Below are 16,227 nucleotides of genomic sequence, written 5' to 3'. Positions count from 1 at the left end.
TCAGGTATTGACAATCCTTTATTTACACTATGATAATCATTCTCAGATGTCAATTTCACAATTTCATTTTTCTTTATGATAATAATAATAAAAGTATTTGTAAAGCAAATTCTGTAGCTTTGCAGACTAAACAAATCATATTAAAGGGACATTAAACCCCAAAAAATTATTTCAAGATTCAGATAGAGGATACAATTTTTAAAATGTTTCCAATTTACTTCTATTATCAATTTTTTTCATTCTCATGTTATTCATTGTTGAAGAGATACCTAGGTAGGTAGCGTGCACATGCCTGAAGCACTACACAACAGGAAATAGTGCTGCCCCGTAGTGCCCCTGCTAATGTATAACGTTGTTGCAAAACTGCTGCTATATAGTGCTGCAGACACGTGCACACTTACATTTCTGCTTTTCCACAAAGGATAACAAGAAAACTAAGAACATTTTATAGTAGAAGTAAATTAGAAATTTTTTTAAAACGTTATGTTCTATCTAAATCTTGAAAGAAAAAAATTGGGTTTATGTCCCTTTAACAAAGGAGGATGAGGGCTCTGCTCAGAAAAAACATACAATCTACAGATTTGCAATAGAAAAAATTATCTTAGTTCATACTGGAAATTCCATTTAAATGAATGGATTTTTCCAAAATATATTGCTTTGAACAAGAACGGCAAAACATTAGCAGGTCTCTGTGCTGTGTATATGAAGCTTTCCACCATAGTATGCTGTGCAATTATGTTTAACAACTACCTATTTTTAAATCTGTAGTTTATATATAAATTGCTAGAAGAATAATGCATTAAAATGACTACTTGGTTCCTTTCTCTGTACAACAGCATATGATTGCTAATGTAAAACAGAATATAATGTCAAAACATGTCTTTCTTCCCCCAAAATTATGAGTCATGTGGACTAAAATACTCATTTTTTTTAACACTGTACTGTTTAAGCTGCCCATGCCAAAGATGCTTGAATAGATGATGGATTGCAGTATTTTTTATTTACAATGAGATTTTTATTGGGTTTGGTTTGACTACTTATGCTTTTACATGTAAACTATAGAGTCAATAAACCGTACTGTTGTTGTATTATTAAACAAACAGCACACTGTTTGTTTTTTTAATTCCTCTGGTGCCTTTATTTAATGAAAACTTGTTTCATTTTATATGTTGCACACATTTATAAAAAATGGCCAATTGTTTGGGAAGCTTGACAATGCTCATTTCATTTGTTTGTCTCACCTCCTTTATTTTACAAAATCTCCAACATATTATTTCTGACAAACAACCCTGCCCCAACTCTAACATCTTTGGATATAATCACGATTCTGGGCTAGTTTAAAAGTGGTGTGTTATTAAGTGCTCCCGCTCGAGCATAAACTTTGCTAGAAGTAATCATTTTCACGCACAGCGAAACCCAACACTCTGACTAAATACTTCAATGGCCTTCAAAGGAGAGCGCACTAACCCGACAGGAGTTATTAATATTTCACATTCCAATGTTTTTCACATACAGGGAAATGTTATTTTAAATACATATTTCTATATATATATCTGTATATATATATACCTGTATATCTATTCATACAGATATATAGGTATAGATGTATATTTTACATTAACATTATCAGTTATGTTTAGAAATATATATTTAATAATAAAAATTACATATTTTTTCTATGTGAAGAACATAGGAATGTAAAATATGCGTATTGCGCATCTGGTTTCGCGCTTTAGTTCTAACATGGTGTCGGTTTAGCGCACATGAAGAATTAATTATTTTAACCCCTTAAGGACCAACGTCTCTGGTCTTTCTATGAGGTTTGATTTTTTATAGCAAGGTTTTCAGTAATGCTAAGCTGACATTAGGTAAATTTGATTGCGTTCTAGTGAACACATTTACTTTCAACTTGTAATATGCATGCAAATTAACGTACCTGTGATATTCTTATATGCTAGCACAGCACTTATAATCTAGCCCTCTGTGTTTTTTGTCCATAACCTGCCACAGTACTTATATTTATGGCACTTACCTCTCAGCAGCAAACCTACCTGCACCTACTATCAGAAAACAAACAGGTCAGTAGATGCAAATAGGAGGAGAATAAAAAGGAGAAAGTGCATGTGTTTTATCTGAGAGTGTGAGGACTCTCTTACACATGTTATAGTTAGGACAAACTTATTATATGATGCTTAGAAACACTAGAAACTGGTTGATAAGCTTTACATCAGACTCTAGACCAGGGGGTAACAACTATGGCCCAGGGCAAAATCAGGCCCTATGCCTACTTATGCACAGAACCACAAGCTAAAAATGTTTTTACATTTTTAAATGGTTGGGAGAAAAAAAAATATGATATGAAATAAAAATGTCTGTGTTTATTAATAAAGGTTTGTTTGTTTGTTTTCTTGCATTCCAGCACAATCTTAAAGGGACAGTCAACACCAGAATTTTTGTTGCTTTAAAAGATAGATAATACCTTAATTACCAATTCCCCAGTTTTGCATAACCAACACAGTTATAATTATACACGTTTTACCACTGTAATTACCTTGTATCTAAGCCTCAGCAGACTGCCCCCTTATTTCAATGTTATATATGTGTATCTTGCAGCGCCAAGATGTCAACCATACAAGCTGTGCTCTTGTTGCGGAATCTCCTAACCAGATCCCAAAATGTCAATATATAGAAAGTGCTTAGTGAGTACAGCGCTACAAAATCCCAGATAGAAGGATTTGTGGCTAAAGATGGTGTCCACGATTGGTATAAATATATGTGACGAGTTACTGATAATGCAAATAGCCTAAAGGTCTAAGTGCATGGGTATTATGATATATATATACGAACAATAACAACTTATAATGGATCAGATGCTCCTATATGTTAAGTTAAAAATCATTTATTTTACTGATAACATTCGACAATGTGTGTGTACATAAAATACATAAAAGTCCTTTAAAACACAGTTCTATGACAGAATGTAAAAACCAAATCTATGGTACTAATATGTGCACATAAAAATTGGGGGGTTCCGGAATACAGTCTTAGTACTGAAGAATGGTCATGAGATCCTATGTTATATCGACTTGGTAGAGTGTTCCAATAAAAATACAAAAAATGTTTTGTGAAAAAATGTGAAAAAAATTAAAATTATCGAAAAAATATCAAAAATATCAAAAAATATAAAATTGAAAATACAAACTGTGTGATATCACAACTGTGAAAAAATATGAAAAAAATATATATGAGGTGTTTCCAAAAATTTTTTTATACCTTAGTGATAGTCAAATATATCCTTAAAAATAGTGATATATATAAAATATTGTAACAAAGGTGTAACAAATGTTCCCAAAAAATTGCTGATAACTCCAAATTAAATGGTAATGAAAAAGTCTATTGTGACTTAAATGTGTCCAAAGCATATATCCAAACAGGTGTAGTTGTACTGTGTGGGTCCTCTTCTTGAGGTGTGTATTTAGAACTTCATTATAATATCTTGAACCTAAAAAAATATATAAAAAATCTTGAACCTAAAAAAATATATAAAAAAAAAAAATCTTGAACCTAAAAGATTTCAAGATAGGTTCAAGGTTCAAGATATTATAATGAAGTTCTAAATACACACCTCAAGAAGAGGACCCACACAGTACAACTACACCTGTTTGGATATATGCTTTGGACACATTTAAGTCACAATAGACTTTTTCATTACCATTTAATTTGGAGTTATCAGCAATTTTTTGGGAACATTTGTTACACCTTTGTTACAATATTTTATATATATCACTATTTTTAAGGATATATTTGACTATCACTAAGGTATAAAAAATTTTTTGGAAACACCTCATATATATTTTTTTCATATTTTTTCACAGTTGTGATATCACACAGTTTGTATTTTCAATTTTATATTTTTTGATATTTTTGATATTTTTTCGATAATTTTAATTTTTTTCACATTTTTTCACAAAACATTTTTTGTATTTTTATTGGAACACTCTACCAAGTCGATATAACATAGGATCTCATGACCATTCTTCAGTACTAAGACTGTATTCCGGAACCCCCCAATTTTTATGTGCACATATTGGTACCATAGATTTGTTTTTACATTCTGTCATAGAACTGTGTTTTAAAGGACTTTTATGTATTTTATGTACACACACATTGTCGAATGTTATCAGTAAAATAAATGATTTTTAACTTAACATATAGGAGCATCTGATCCATTATAAGTTATTGTTCGTATATATATATCATAATACCCATGCACTTAGACCTTTAGGCTATTTGCATTATCAGTAACTCGTCACATATATTTATACCAATCGTGGACACCATCTTTAGCCACAAATCCTTCTATCTGGGATTTTGTAGCGCTGTACTCACTAAGCACTTTCTATATATTGCCCCTTATTTCAGTTCTTTTGACAGACTTGCATTTTAGCCAATCAGAGCTGTCTCCATGGTAAATTCACATGCATGAGCTCAATGTTATCTATATGAAACATGTGAACTAATGCTCTCTAGTGGTGAAAAACTATCAAAATGCATTTAGATTAGAGGCGGCCTTCAAGGTCTAAGAAATTAGCATATGAACCTCCTAGGTTTAGCTTTTAACTAAGAATACCAAAAGAACAAAGCAAAATTGGTGATAAAAGTAAATTGGAAAGTTGTTTAAAATGACATGCCCTATTTGAAACATGAAAGTTTTTTTGGGACTTGACTGTCCCTTTAAATTAGCACTTTTTAGACTTTGAGTGAACCATTATGACTATTAGTATAGCACTGAACTCCTCTACTTGTACGCAATATGTTTAGATAACCCTCAGCTTAGCGCTCAAGGGATATCTGACATGAATGTTACTGCACGTCCCACTAGAAGTCTGTTATGTGAGGGATTTATCACAGATGTGCTATCTCAAACGCAGATGTCAGTGCTTGAGCGATAAAAAATAACTTTAATAAACGTGCTATTGATTGCACTTGATCAATAATAACATGCAATAGCACTAATATTTGTGAGGTACACTTGTAATCCAATTTATCCTTAATTTAATTTAGGTTGGCCCTTTACAGAGACCATTTGCTGGGCCCTGCTCTAGATCATGCATTTATAGGTAGACTCCACATAAGAACTAAATATAACCGCCCAGAGAGCCCTGCATGTAGAAGTTTAGGGTATATAGCAAAGCAAGCTATATTTCTGTAACCACTTATGTTATTGTTTTTGTTCTCTTAACAAAGGATTACAACCCAGGCTATAATTGCTTAATTAAAATGGAAAGGATGACATCCTTTCTGGTTATTGTCCTGAGTCTCCAGACTTTTAGAGTATATTCTGTTTTTCTTATGCTCTTCACTGCAGTCTTTGTGAGTCATCCATATGCTTGAAACCGCACCATTCTTCTCTAATTAAAGTTCACTATACCAAGAATGCGTAATAATTAAGTTAGTGTGCAGTACACCCTGCGTATCAACACAGTCTGCCACAATGCCTGATTGAAATGTACTCGGCCTTCCTTTTTCTTAGACCTCCTCAAGCTAATTCGCTGGTGACCCTGCGCCGAGAACATGACTGCACAGAAAGCTGCAGAAAATTAGGCTAAAGTCTATTTAAATCTGGAGAGTCTTAGCATGATTTGTACCTTAGCTCTGGCAGAGCCAACCACACGCATTGTAAGGAAAAAGAAAACACACAAGCTCAACAGACACAATCACAAGGTCTGTTTAAAGGAACCTTGATTTTATTAACATTTTCATCTTGGTTCATTTGGTGGGGACAAAGGTAAATGAAAACAGTGGACATTGCCAGTAGATCATTTAATGCCTTTATTAGTTGTTGAAGAGGACAGTGTACCCTCAAAAAGATGCTTTATGGGAAATGTGAACAAATAACCTTTTTTTAAAAATAAATAAAAAATCTCATCTTGCTTCCAGTCTTTAATTTTATTGCTCAGATGTTCACTGCTGTAACAACAATAAGAATGATTCTCAAAATGTTTATACTATTAAAACAGTGTTGTAAACAAAGTCTCCCATTCCTTTGAGGCTGGAAGAAATAAAACTATTTAATTAACACAAACATAACCATTATAAAATAGAATTGTTAAAACCTGGTGTTTCCCACTCAAACCAGCATTGTTTATGATGATTTTAGTCTCTTTCTTGTTCCTGTTTTGCATGGACATTGCGATTTCAGTACAAACTGAAAACTAGCAGAACAGCATCTAGTCTTGTGTAACTACTTTGTGCTGTAACAAGATAAAAATGTCACTTTTACAGTTACACACAGAAAAATGTTGTAGCAGGGTGGCTGAAGAATTTATATTTTAAAACCCAGTTGTGGTATGACATATTTTTAGGATTGCGCCTTACTGTGTGCTCATTACACTATTCTCACGCCAAGAGGCTCTGTATTATCTACATTTTGCTAAACAAAATCTGTGACCTAAATATTAAAACATTAACAGTGTCCAGATCTTGAAGTTCACTTTGTTGTGTTACCATTATTTTCTGCAAACTTTAAAATAAACTTTACTTGTATTTTCTATTGAATAGTAATTTAAAAAATGAATTTGCTCAGTCTTTAAACATAGTTGAGTAATGGTTTCATATCCTTTGTTAAAATGAATCCAATCAAATATGCTTGTAGTGTCCTTAAAATTTGTCCTGACGTTTGTTGATGACAACATTGCAGATCTATGTTAATTATTGGGACAGATAGTATGTTTTTAAAAATACATTAAAGTATGCGTGAGAGTGTTTTAGGATGCTCCTGTCTTAAATAAAAATGACTTTTTGTTTTGGTGGAAACGTGACTTTCCACAAATGTTGGAGATGTCTTTATCATCAAATGAGCAATCTGTCCCTTGTGATGAGTTGTGCTCAAACATGTACTTGTTATTTTCAAAATCTATAAACAAAAGAGCTTTAATATAACCTTTTAACATGCAAACATGTGCATTATATATTTATATTGTATTTAATGCGCCCTTAGCTATGAGGAGCTAAACATTCTAAAACAGCAAGGCACAGCACCTATCTAGTGGTTTTACCATACACTGTTTTAGCACAATGCAATTTAATGTTGCTTTCAGATACCATATTTTACTAACAAATGTGTAAAAATGTTATTTTTTCAAACAGGACACAACGACATCGGTGAGAATAGGCCTGATGATGGAAGAGATGATCTTTAACCTAGCTGATACTCATCTATTCTTTAATGACCTGGAGGTATGTGTTGCCCTTACAACCTAATCACCTGCATCTGTTTTTAAAGTCACAATTTAGTATTTTACAGGACTATTTTTATTTACTTGTGTCTAAAAACAAGAGGTTATTAAGTATTATTTTTTTTTATTTAAAACATCCTAAATGTATATTTAAAAACTTAAATTGTAATCTCTATTGCTTACAGGTTTACAGTTGGAACATTAAGCACTGATGACTTTAGTTACAACAAAAAGTCTGAACAGTTTCTCAAAAACAAACATTTTAGATTGTAACATTTTAGTATCAAATAACTTGCCCCTCTTATTTACAACTTATGTTATGTACTATGTAAACAGTAACAATACAGTTTAAGGAGGAAATTTTTTTTCCCCTTCTTTTTTTGTCAGTAAAAGATAAATACTTAACCCAAAATGTTTCTTTCATGATTATCTCATTTGCATTGCACTTTTGGTATCCTTTGTTGAAAAGCGTACCTAGATAGGCTCAGAAACTGGGAGCTAGCTGCTGATTGGTGACGGCACATATTTGCCTGTTGTCATTGGCTCACCAATGTGTTCAGCTAGCTACTAGTACATAATTGCCAACAGTCCCTGAGTTTCAGGGACAGTCCCTAGATTTTGTTATGTCCCCTCCAGGAGATTTGGAGGGCTGCAGCTGAGCTGGGGCATGTGTGACACAAGTTAATGGGGAGGAGCTGTACGTGCCGCAATCTGCTTGATCACTCAGATCAAGTCTAAGCAGGGACTCCTAGCTGCACCTTCTCTGAGTGATCAATGTTTAAACTGCCACAAATCAGAATAAAAAAAACACTTACAAACAGCTCCACCTACTAGGTAAGGAGCTGTGCGGATTTGTTGTAAAATAAGGGGGATTACTTGGTTGCTACTGTAGATAATTATTCTATTACATATTAATATTAAATGGGTGTGTTTTGATTGCAAAACTGAATGGGTGGAGCAGTTGAACAGTAGGTCGTTGATACTCTGGTAACCTGCTTGCTTTCCCTGCTGCAAAGTGTCCCTGGAAATATTTCTTGAAATGTTGGCATCTATGCTAGTAGTACATTGATTATCCTTTAATGAAGTATGCCAAGAATAAAGCAAAATAAGTAGTAAAATGGAAAGCTGTTTAAAATTGTTTGCTTTATCTGAATCATGAAATAAAACTTTTGTTTCATGTTCTTAAAGTTTATTAACACCTTAACCCAAATGGACGTATATATGTCATGTGGTACTTTGCCTATCGTACCGGATGACGTATATTTATATATATATATATATATATCTGAGCTGCAGGAAACTCCAGCAGTCTTGGCTGTAAAGTTACAGCCAAGATCTGGAGTTCCTGAGCACGATGATTGATAGGACCGGAGCACGATGATCGGCTTGTGTCACCATCTGTAAGGATCATCTGCTGGTGCTGGCGGGAGGAGGGGGAGAGAGTGGGATAGGCCTTACACTGCAGGAACAATAATTGAGAGGGTGGGATGGAGAGCTACACTGCAGAAAAAAGGGGTGTAGGGGTCCCTAGCTAACGATCGCCGGAGTATTTATGGGTACAGGCAGATAGCTGCCAGTACTAAAGATGACTGCAATAAGTGTGAGGGGGAGAGTTAGAGAGCTATTTGGGGGGATCTGGAAGGTGGGAAGGCTGAGGAGGATTACTACACTGCAGGAAAAATATATAAAAATAATAATAATAAAAAAAAAAATCAACTAATCTGCATACTGGCAGACTACCGGTACCTAAGATGATGTGACCAGTGGGGGGTGAGGGAGGGAAGAGAGCTGTTTGGGAGGGATCAGGGGGTTGGAGCTGTCAGGTGGGACAGTAATCTCTACACTAAAGCTAAAATTAACCTTACAAGCTACCTGATTAACCCCTTCACTGCCAGGAATAATAGACATTTTGTGAGCAACTGCAATTAGCTGCATTCTAATATATGTCTGCCATTTCTGAATAAAGGGGATCCCAGAGAAACTTTTACAATCATTTGTGCCATGATTGCACAAGCGATGAAATGGTGGCATCAAATATACTAAAATGGGCTTAGATTAATACCTTGGGTTGTCTACTTAAAAATAATATATATCGTTTTTTTAGATAAATAATAAAATAAAAAATAAAAAACAAGGCTCTATTTTTGTTTAAATGGAGTGATAGCAAAAATGCTAAAAATTCTCTGGTTTGTTGGGCAAGTTCTTCTTTGAAATTCCCGGTAGCGAAGGGGTTAATTTTCAGTGCTGAATTGAAGAGATTTTTTTTTAAAAGTTTTTATTTATTTTATTCTGTGTAATTTGTATTTGTTATGTTTATTTTAACACTAATGCATTCATTTATTGAGGTTTTAAAAAGCATATTTCTACATTGAGAACATTAGGCTAAGTGTAAAGATAGTATTAGTAAAATTATTGCCTGTGGTCTGTCTTGACAAACAAATGGCAAAAACAGTTTTAGGAAACTTCTGCCCAGTATTGAAAGATTTAGCAACCACTGAAAAATGGCCTGTATTCCGGTAATAGGATAAGTGTATTAGGCTTGAGGAAAATCTAATTTAAGCAAATAAGTTGATGATTTGCACAGGTGAAAATTCTTAGCTTTGACCATCTGCACACAGGAATTTGCTAATTAATTAAAGTGAAATTTTCCCCGCTAACAAAAATATACACTGTTTTTTTTTTCAGTAAGTCATTTATTTCTCTTTCCACACAATCTTATTTGTCTCTACTTCTACTTCTATTTGTCTCTACTTTGCCTTTTTTCACGCTATATTCTTGATTATCTCTTCAGTTAAAAAAAAAAAAAGTAAATCATTATAAGTAAAATGTTAAAAAGTATTCAGTTATTCTTTTTTTTTCCCCTTTTCATATAAGAAAGGAATGTTACTGTGAAGCATCTGATTTGTCACTAGATGAAGTAGGCAGCTACCTATTGATTAGAGAATTGGGTTTTCCTGCTAGTGCACAATGGTTATTTCAGGAAGTCTAAAGTGTCTAGAGCAGTGTTTTTCAACCAGTCTGCCGTGGCACACTAGTGTGCCGTGAGAGATCCTCAGGTGTGCCGCGGCAGACTGACAACAGTGTGACATATCTTTTTAATTTTGCTTGTTTTTTACTCCCAGTGCAGGGGTGTCCCTCTTTCAAATTTTGAAATATTGGGAGGTATGTGACAGGCATCATTTACAACCATGACATATTGACATTCATTCACAGACAATCATTATGATTGTTTGTGAATGAATGTCATTATCTCAACGTATAGTTTGTAGGAGGCATGGCATCACAGGACTATTGTATGGCAAGCAGTCCTTTGTGGATCCCCAAATTTTTTGGGATACCCCTCATTTTACTTTGATGAGCTAAATAAAAAACCTTTTGAAAAGAGTGCTGAATTCCCTGTCTTTCATCCTGATATACTAGGTTCAGGTTTTTTCTCTGTCTTAAAACCCATATAATATATATATATATATATATATATATATATATGCTGTATTAGGCTACAATGTGTGATTTTTTTAAATTTTGGAATGGTGGTGTGCCACAGGATTTTTTAATGTAAAAAAGTGTGCCACGGCAAAAAAAAAGGTTAAAAATCACTGGTCTAGAAGGCGTGATTCATAAGTCTATAAGCTGATTGGCTGTAATGTAATGTAATCTAAATGCTTAATTCAAATATGAATCAAATAATCAAAATAGGCCAGCTCGTAAGCTTACATTCTTGCATTTCAAATAAAGATACCAAGAGAACGAAGGAAAAAAAATTGATAATAGAAGTAAATTAGAAAGTTGCTTAAAATTGCTGCTCTATCTGAATCATGAAAGAAAAAAAATTGGGTTCAGTGTCCCTTTAACCCCTTCACGACCAACGACGTACAGGGTACGTCCTACAAAAAAATGTCCTTAACAACCAAGGACGTACCTTGTACGTCATTGGTGTCTTCAAGTTGTAGAAGCAATCCTGATCGCTTCCAGCCGCTTTCATGTTATTGCAGTGATGCCTCGATATTGAGGCATCCTGCAATAAAAATTTTTAGCCATCCGATGCAGAGGGAGCCACTCTGTGGCCCTCTCTGCATCGGACATCGATGGCCACGATCGGTGGTGGGTGGGAGTCGTTGCAGGGAGGCGGGTGGGCGGCCATCGATGGGAGGAAGTCATCACAGGGGGGCGGGATCATGTGCGGAGGCGCGCGCACACGGGACTCATGGGTGCGCGCACGATCTGCGGGCGCCAGCATGGGGGCGGGAGCGGGTGGGAACTATACACTATGGGACAAATCTAGTTAGCTGAGGGTAAGGTGGGAGAGAGGATAGGGGCATTACCTAAGTGATCTGGGAGGGGGTGGGGGTTGGCTATTGAGGGGGGGGCAGCTACACTACGGAAAAATATAAAAAAAATAAAACATTATTTATGGTAAACTGGGTACTGGCAGACAGCTGCCAGTACCCAAGATGGCGCACAATAAGGTAGAGGGGGAGGGTTAGAGAGCTGTTTGGGGGGGTCAGGGAGGTTGGGGGCTAAGGGGGGATACTACACAGCAAAATATGATTTAAAAAATAATAATATTAATTAAAAAAAATACATTTTATTTTAGTACTGGCACAATTTCTGCCAGTACTTAAAGGGATATTCCAGCTAAAATTGGAAACCACATGGGTGCATTTTGGTATTGAACAGAAGCAATTTTGTAATATACATGCATTAGCAAAAATGCTTCTTATAAAAGCTATAGCTGTTTCAAAAGTGTATTTAAGTATGCACCGTGCACCAGCATTATAAACACAACACTTGCTCGTAGAGCCTAAGGTGCTTGTGCCATCTGGTAATGACTCAATTTGTTAATTGCTGACATGATACAAGCTAAACTGATAATTTAAGCAGCTGCAGTATTTAATATGTGGGTGCAGTGACAATATCTAGCTTTGCTTCACATGCACGTGCTGAGAAAGATGTTAACTCTATAACAGTGATAACTCTTACTAGAAGCATTTTTGCCAATACATTTAAATTGCAAATATGTTTCTATTCAAAGATTTAATAAATCTATGTGCATTTACATTTTGACTAGAATGTCCCTTTAAGATGGCGGGGACAATTGGGGGGGTTGGGGAGGGAAGAGAGCTGTTTGGGAGGAATTAGGGGTGGGATGTATCAGGTGGGAGGCTGATCTCTACACTAAAGCTAAAATTAACCCTGCAAGCTCCCTACAAGCTACTTAATTAACCCCTTCAATGCTGGGCATAATTAAAGTGTGGTGTGCAGCTGCATTTAGCGGCCTTCTAATTGAAAAAGACATAAATGTCTGCTATTTCTGAACAAAGGGGATCCCAGAGAAGCATTTGCAATCATTTGTGCCATAATTGCACAAGCTGTTTGTAAATAATGTCAGTGAGAAACCTAAACGCCTAGATTACGAGTTCTGCATTAGCTTTAAAAAGCAGCATTAAGGGGTCCTAACGCTGCTTTTTAACGCCTGCTGGTATTACGAGTCAGGCAGGAAAGGGTCTACCGCTCACTTTTCTTCCGCGACTTTTCCATACCGCAAATCCCCTTACGTCAATTGCGTATCCTATCTTTTTAATGGGATTTTCCTAACACTGGTATTAGAAGTCTTGGAAGAAGTGAGCGGAACAGCCTCTACCTCGAAGACTCCTACCGCATATAAAAGTCAGTAGTTAAGAGTTTTATGGGCAAACACCGGAACATAAAGCTCTTAACTACAGTGCTAAAAAGTACACTAACACCCATAAACTACCTATTAACCCCTAAACCGAGGTCCCCCCATATCGCAAACACTATAATAAAATTATTTAACCCCTAATCTGCCAACCGGACATCGCCGCCACTATAATAAATGTATTAACTCCTAAACCGCTGCACTCCTGCCTCGCAAACACTATAATAAATTTTATTAACCCCTAATCTGCAATAACTAACATCGCCGCCACCTACCTACAATTATTAACCCCTAATCTCCCGCCCCCAACGTCGCCGCTACTATAATAAAGTTATTAACCCCTAAGCTTAAGTCTAACCCTAACACCCCCCTAACTTAAATATAATTTAAATAAATCTAAATAAAATTACTATAATTAAATAAATTAATCCTATTTAAAACTAAATACTTACCTATAAAATAAACCCTAATATAGCTACAATATAACTAATAGTTACATGGTAGCTATTTCAGGATTTATATTTATTTTACAGGCAACTTTGTATTTATTTTAACTAGGTACAATAGCTATTAAATAGTTAATAACTATTTAATAGCTACCTAGTTAAAATAATTACAAAATTATCTGTAAAATAAATCCTAACCTAAGTTACAAATACACCTAACACTACACTATCAATAAATTAATTAAATAAATTAACTACAATTATCTAACATAAAATACAATTAAATAAACTAAACTATATTACAAAAACAAAAACTAAATTACAAAAAATAAAAAAATATTACAAGAAGTTTAATCTAATTACACCTAATCTAAGCGCCCTAATAAAATAAAAAAGCCCCCCAAAATAATACAATTCCCTATCCTAAACTAAATTACAAAGTAATCAGCTCTTTTACCAGCCCTTAAAAGGGCTTTTTGTGGGGCATTGCCCCAAAGTAATCAGCTCTTTTACCTGTAAAAAAAAATAAAAAATCCCCCCAACATTACAATCCACCACCCACACACCCCTACTCTAAAACCCACCCGATCCCCCCTTAAAAAAACCTAACACTACCCCATTGAAGATCACCCTACCTTGAGCCGTCTTCAGCCAGCCGGGCACTGATGGGGCAGAAGACGACATCCAGACCGGCACAAGTCTTCATCCGATCCAGCCAGAAGTCTTCATCCAATTGGGGCAGAAGAGGTCCTCCGTCCAGCAGAAATCTTCATCCAAGCGGCATCTTCTATCTTCATCCATCCGGAGCGGAGCGGGTCCATCTTCAAGACATCCGATGCGGAGCATCCTCTTCTTTCCGACTACTAACGACGAATGAAGGTTCCTTTAAATGACGTCATCCAAGATGGCGTCCCTCGAATTCCGATTGGCTGATTCTATCAGCCAATCGGAATTAAGGTAGGAAAAATCCGATTGGTTGATTTAATCAGCCAATCGGATTGAACTTCAATCTGATATATAATGTAATTATTAGTTATATTGTAGCTATCCTATGGTTTATTTTATAGGTAAGTATTTATTTTTAAATAGGAATAATTTATTTAATTATAGTAATTTTATTTAGATTTATTAAAAATAGATTTAAGTTAGGGGGGTGTTAGGGTTAGACTTAGTTTTAGGGGTTAATACATTTATTATAGTGGCGGCGATGTCCGGTTGGCAGATTAGGGGTTAATAATTGTAGTTAGGTGGCAGCGACGTTGGGGGCGGCAGATTAGGGGTTAATAACTATAATGTATGTGTCGGCAATGTTGGGGGCAGCAGATTAGGGGTTCATAAGTATAATGTAGGTGGCGGCGGTTTACGGAGCGGCAGATTAGGGGTTAATAATATTATGCTGGTGTCGGCGATGTCGGGGGGGGCAGATTAGGGGTTAATAAGTGTAAGGTTAGGGGTGTTTAGACTCGGGGTTCATGTTAGGGTGTTAGGTGTAGACTTAGAAAGTGTTTTCCCATAGGAAACGCAGCCATTCAGAAAACTTGTAATACCAGTCTTTACCGACAAAACTTGTAATCTAGCCGAAAGTTTGTAAAAAAGTAGACTTTTTCTTTTATTTGATCGCATTTGGCGGTGAAATGGTGGCATGAAATATACCAAAATGGGCCTAGATCAATACTTTGGGTTGACTACTATACTACACTAAAGCTAAAGCTAAAGTTAACCCTACAAGCTCCCTAATTAACCCCTTCACTGCTGGGCATAATACAAGTGTAGTGCGCAGCGGCATTTAGCGGCCTTCTACCAAAAAGCAACGCCAAAACCATATAAGTCTGCTATTTCTGAACATCGGGGATCCCAGAGAAGCATTTACAACCATTTCTGCCATAATTGCACAAGCTGTTTGAAAATAATTTCAGTGAGAAACCTAAAATTGTGAAAAATTTAACATTTTTTATTTGATCGCATATGGCGGTGAAATGGTGGCATGAAATATACCAAAATGGGCCTAGATCAATAATTTGGGTTGACTACTACACTACACTAAAGCTAAAGTTAACCCTACAAGCTCCCTAATTAACCCCTTCACTGCTGGGCATAATACATGTGTGGTGCGTAGCAGCATTTAGCAGCCTTCTAATTACCAGAAAGCAATGCCAAAGCCATATAAGTCTGCCATTTCTGAACAAAGGAGATCCCAGAGAAGCATTTACAACCATGTGTGCCATAATTGCACAAGCTGTTTGTAAATAATTTCAGTGAGAAACCGCATTTGGTGGTGAAATGGTGGCATGAAATATACCAAAATGGACCTAGATCAATACTTTGGGTTGTCTTCTAAAAAAAATATATATATACATATCAAGGGATATTCAGGGATTCCAGACAGATATCAGTGTTCCAATGTAACTATCGCTAATTTTGAAAAAAAGTGGTTTGGAAATAGCAAAGTGCTACTTGTATTTATTGCCCTATAACTTGCAAAAAAAGCAAAGAACATGTAAACATTGGGTATTTCTAAACTCAGGACAAAATTTAGAAACTATTTAGCATGGGTGTTTTTTGGTGGTTGTAGATGTGTAACAGATTTTGGGGGTCAAAGTTAGAAAAAGTGTGTTTTTTTCAATTTTTTCCTCATATTTTATATATTTTTTTATAGTAAATTATAAGATATGATGAAAATAATGGTATCTTTAGAAAGTCCATTTAATGGCGAGAAAAACGGTATATAATATGTGTGGGTACAGTAAATGAGTAAGAGGAAAATTACAGCTAAACTCAAACACCGCAGACATGTAAAAATAGCCTTGGTCCCAAACAGACAGAAAATGGAAAAGTGCTGTGGTCCTTAAGGGGTTAAGTTGCTAGA

General features: G+C 35.4%; 1 protein-coding gene across 4 annotated transcripts in view; it reads left to right on the top strand.

Annotated features, from left to right (window-relative positions):
• EYA2 (EYA transcriptional coactivator and phosphatase 2) overlaps positions 1-16,227 on the top strand; it is a 245,391-nt gene that overhangs the window by 194,120 nt on the left and 35,044 nt on the right. For all 4 annotated transcript variants that reach the window (XM_053691592.1, XM_053691435.1, XM_053691514.1 and 1 more), the window contains one exon: positions 7,150-7,239. In XM_053691592.1, the coding sequence (XP_053547567.1) occupies positions 7,150-7,239 (90 nt within the window). The remainder of the gene's footprint in view (positions 1-7,149; positions 7,240-16,227) is intronic.

Source organism: Bombina bombina, chromosome 1 (genome assembly GCF_027579735.1).
Source record: "Bombina bombina isolate aBomBom1 chromosome 1, aBomBom1.pri, whole genome shotgun sequence".
Classification (NCBI taxonomy): Eukaryota; Metazoa; Chordata; class Amphibia; order Anura; family Bombinatoridae; genus Bombina; species Bombina bombina.
Note: the sequence above shows the minus strand (reverse complement) of the source record. Positions and strands in the feature narration are given on the sequence as shown.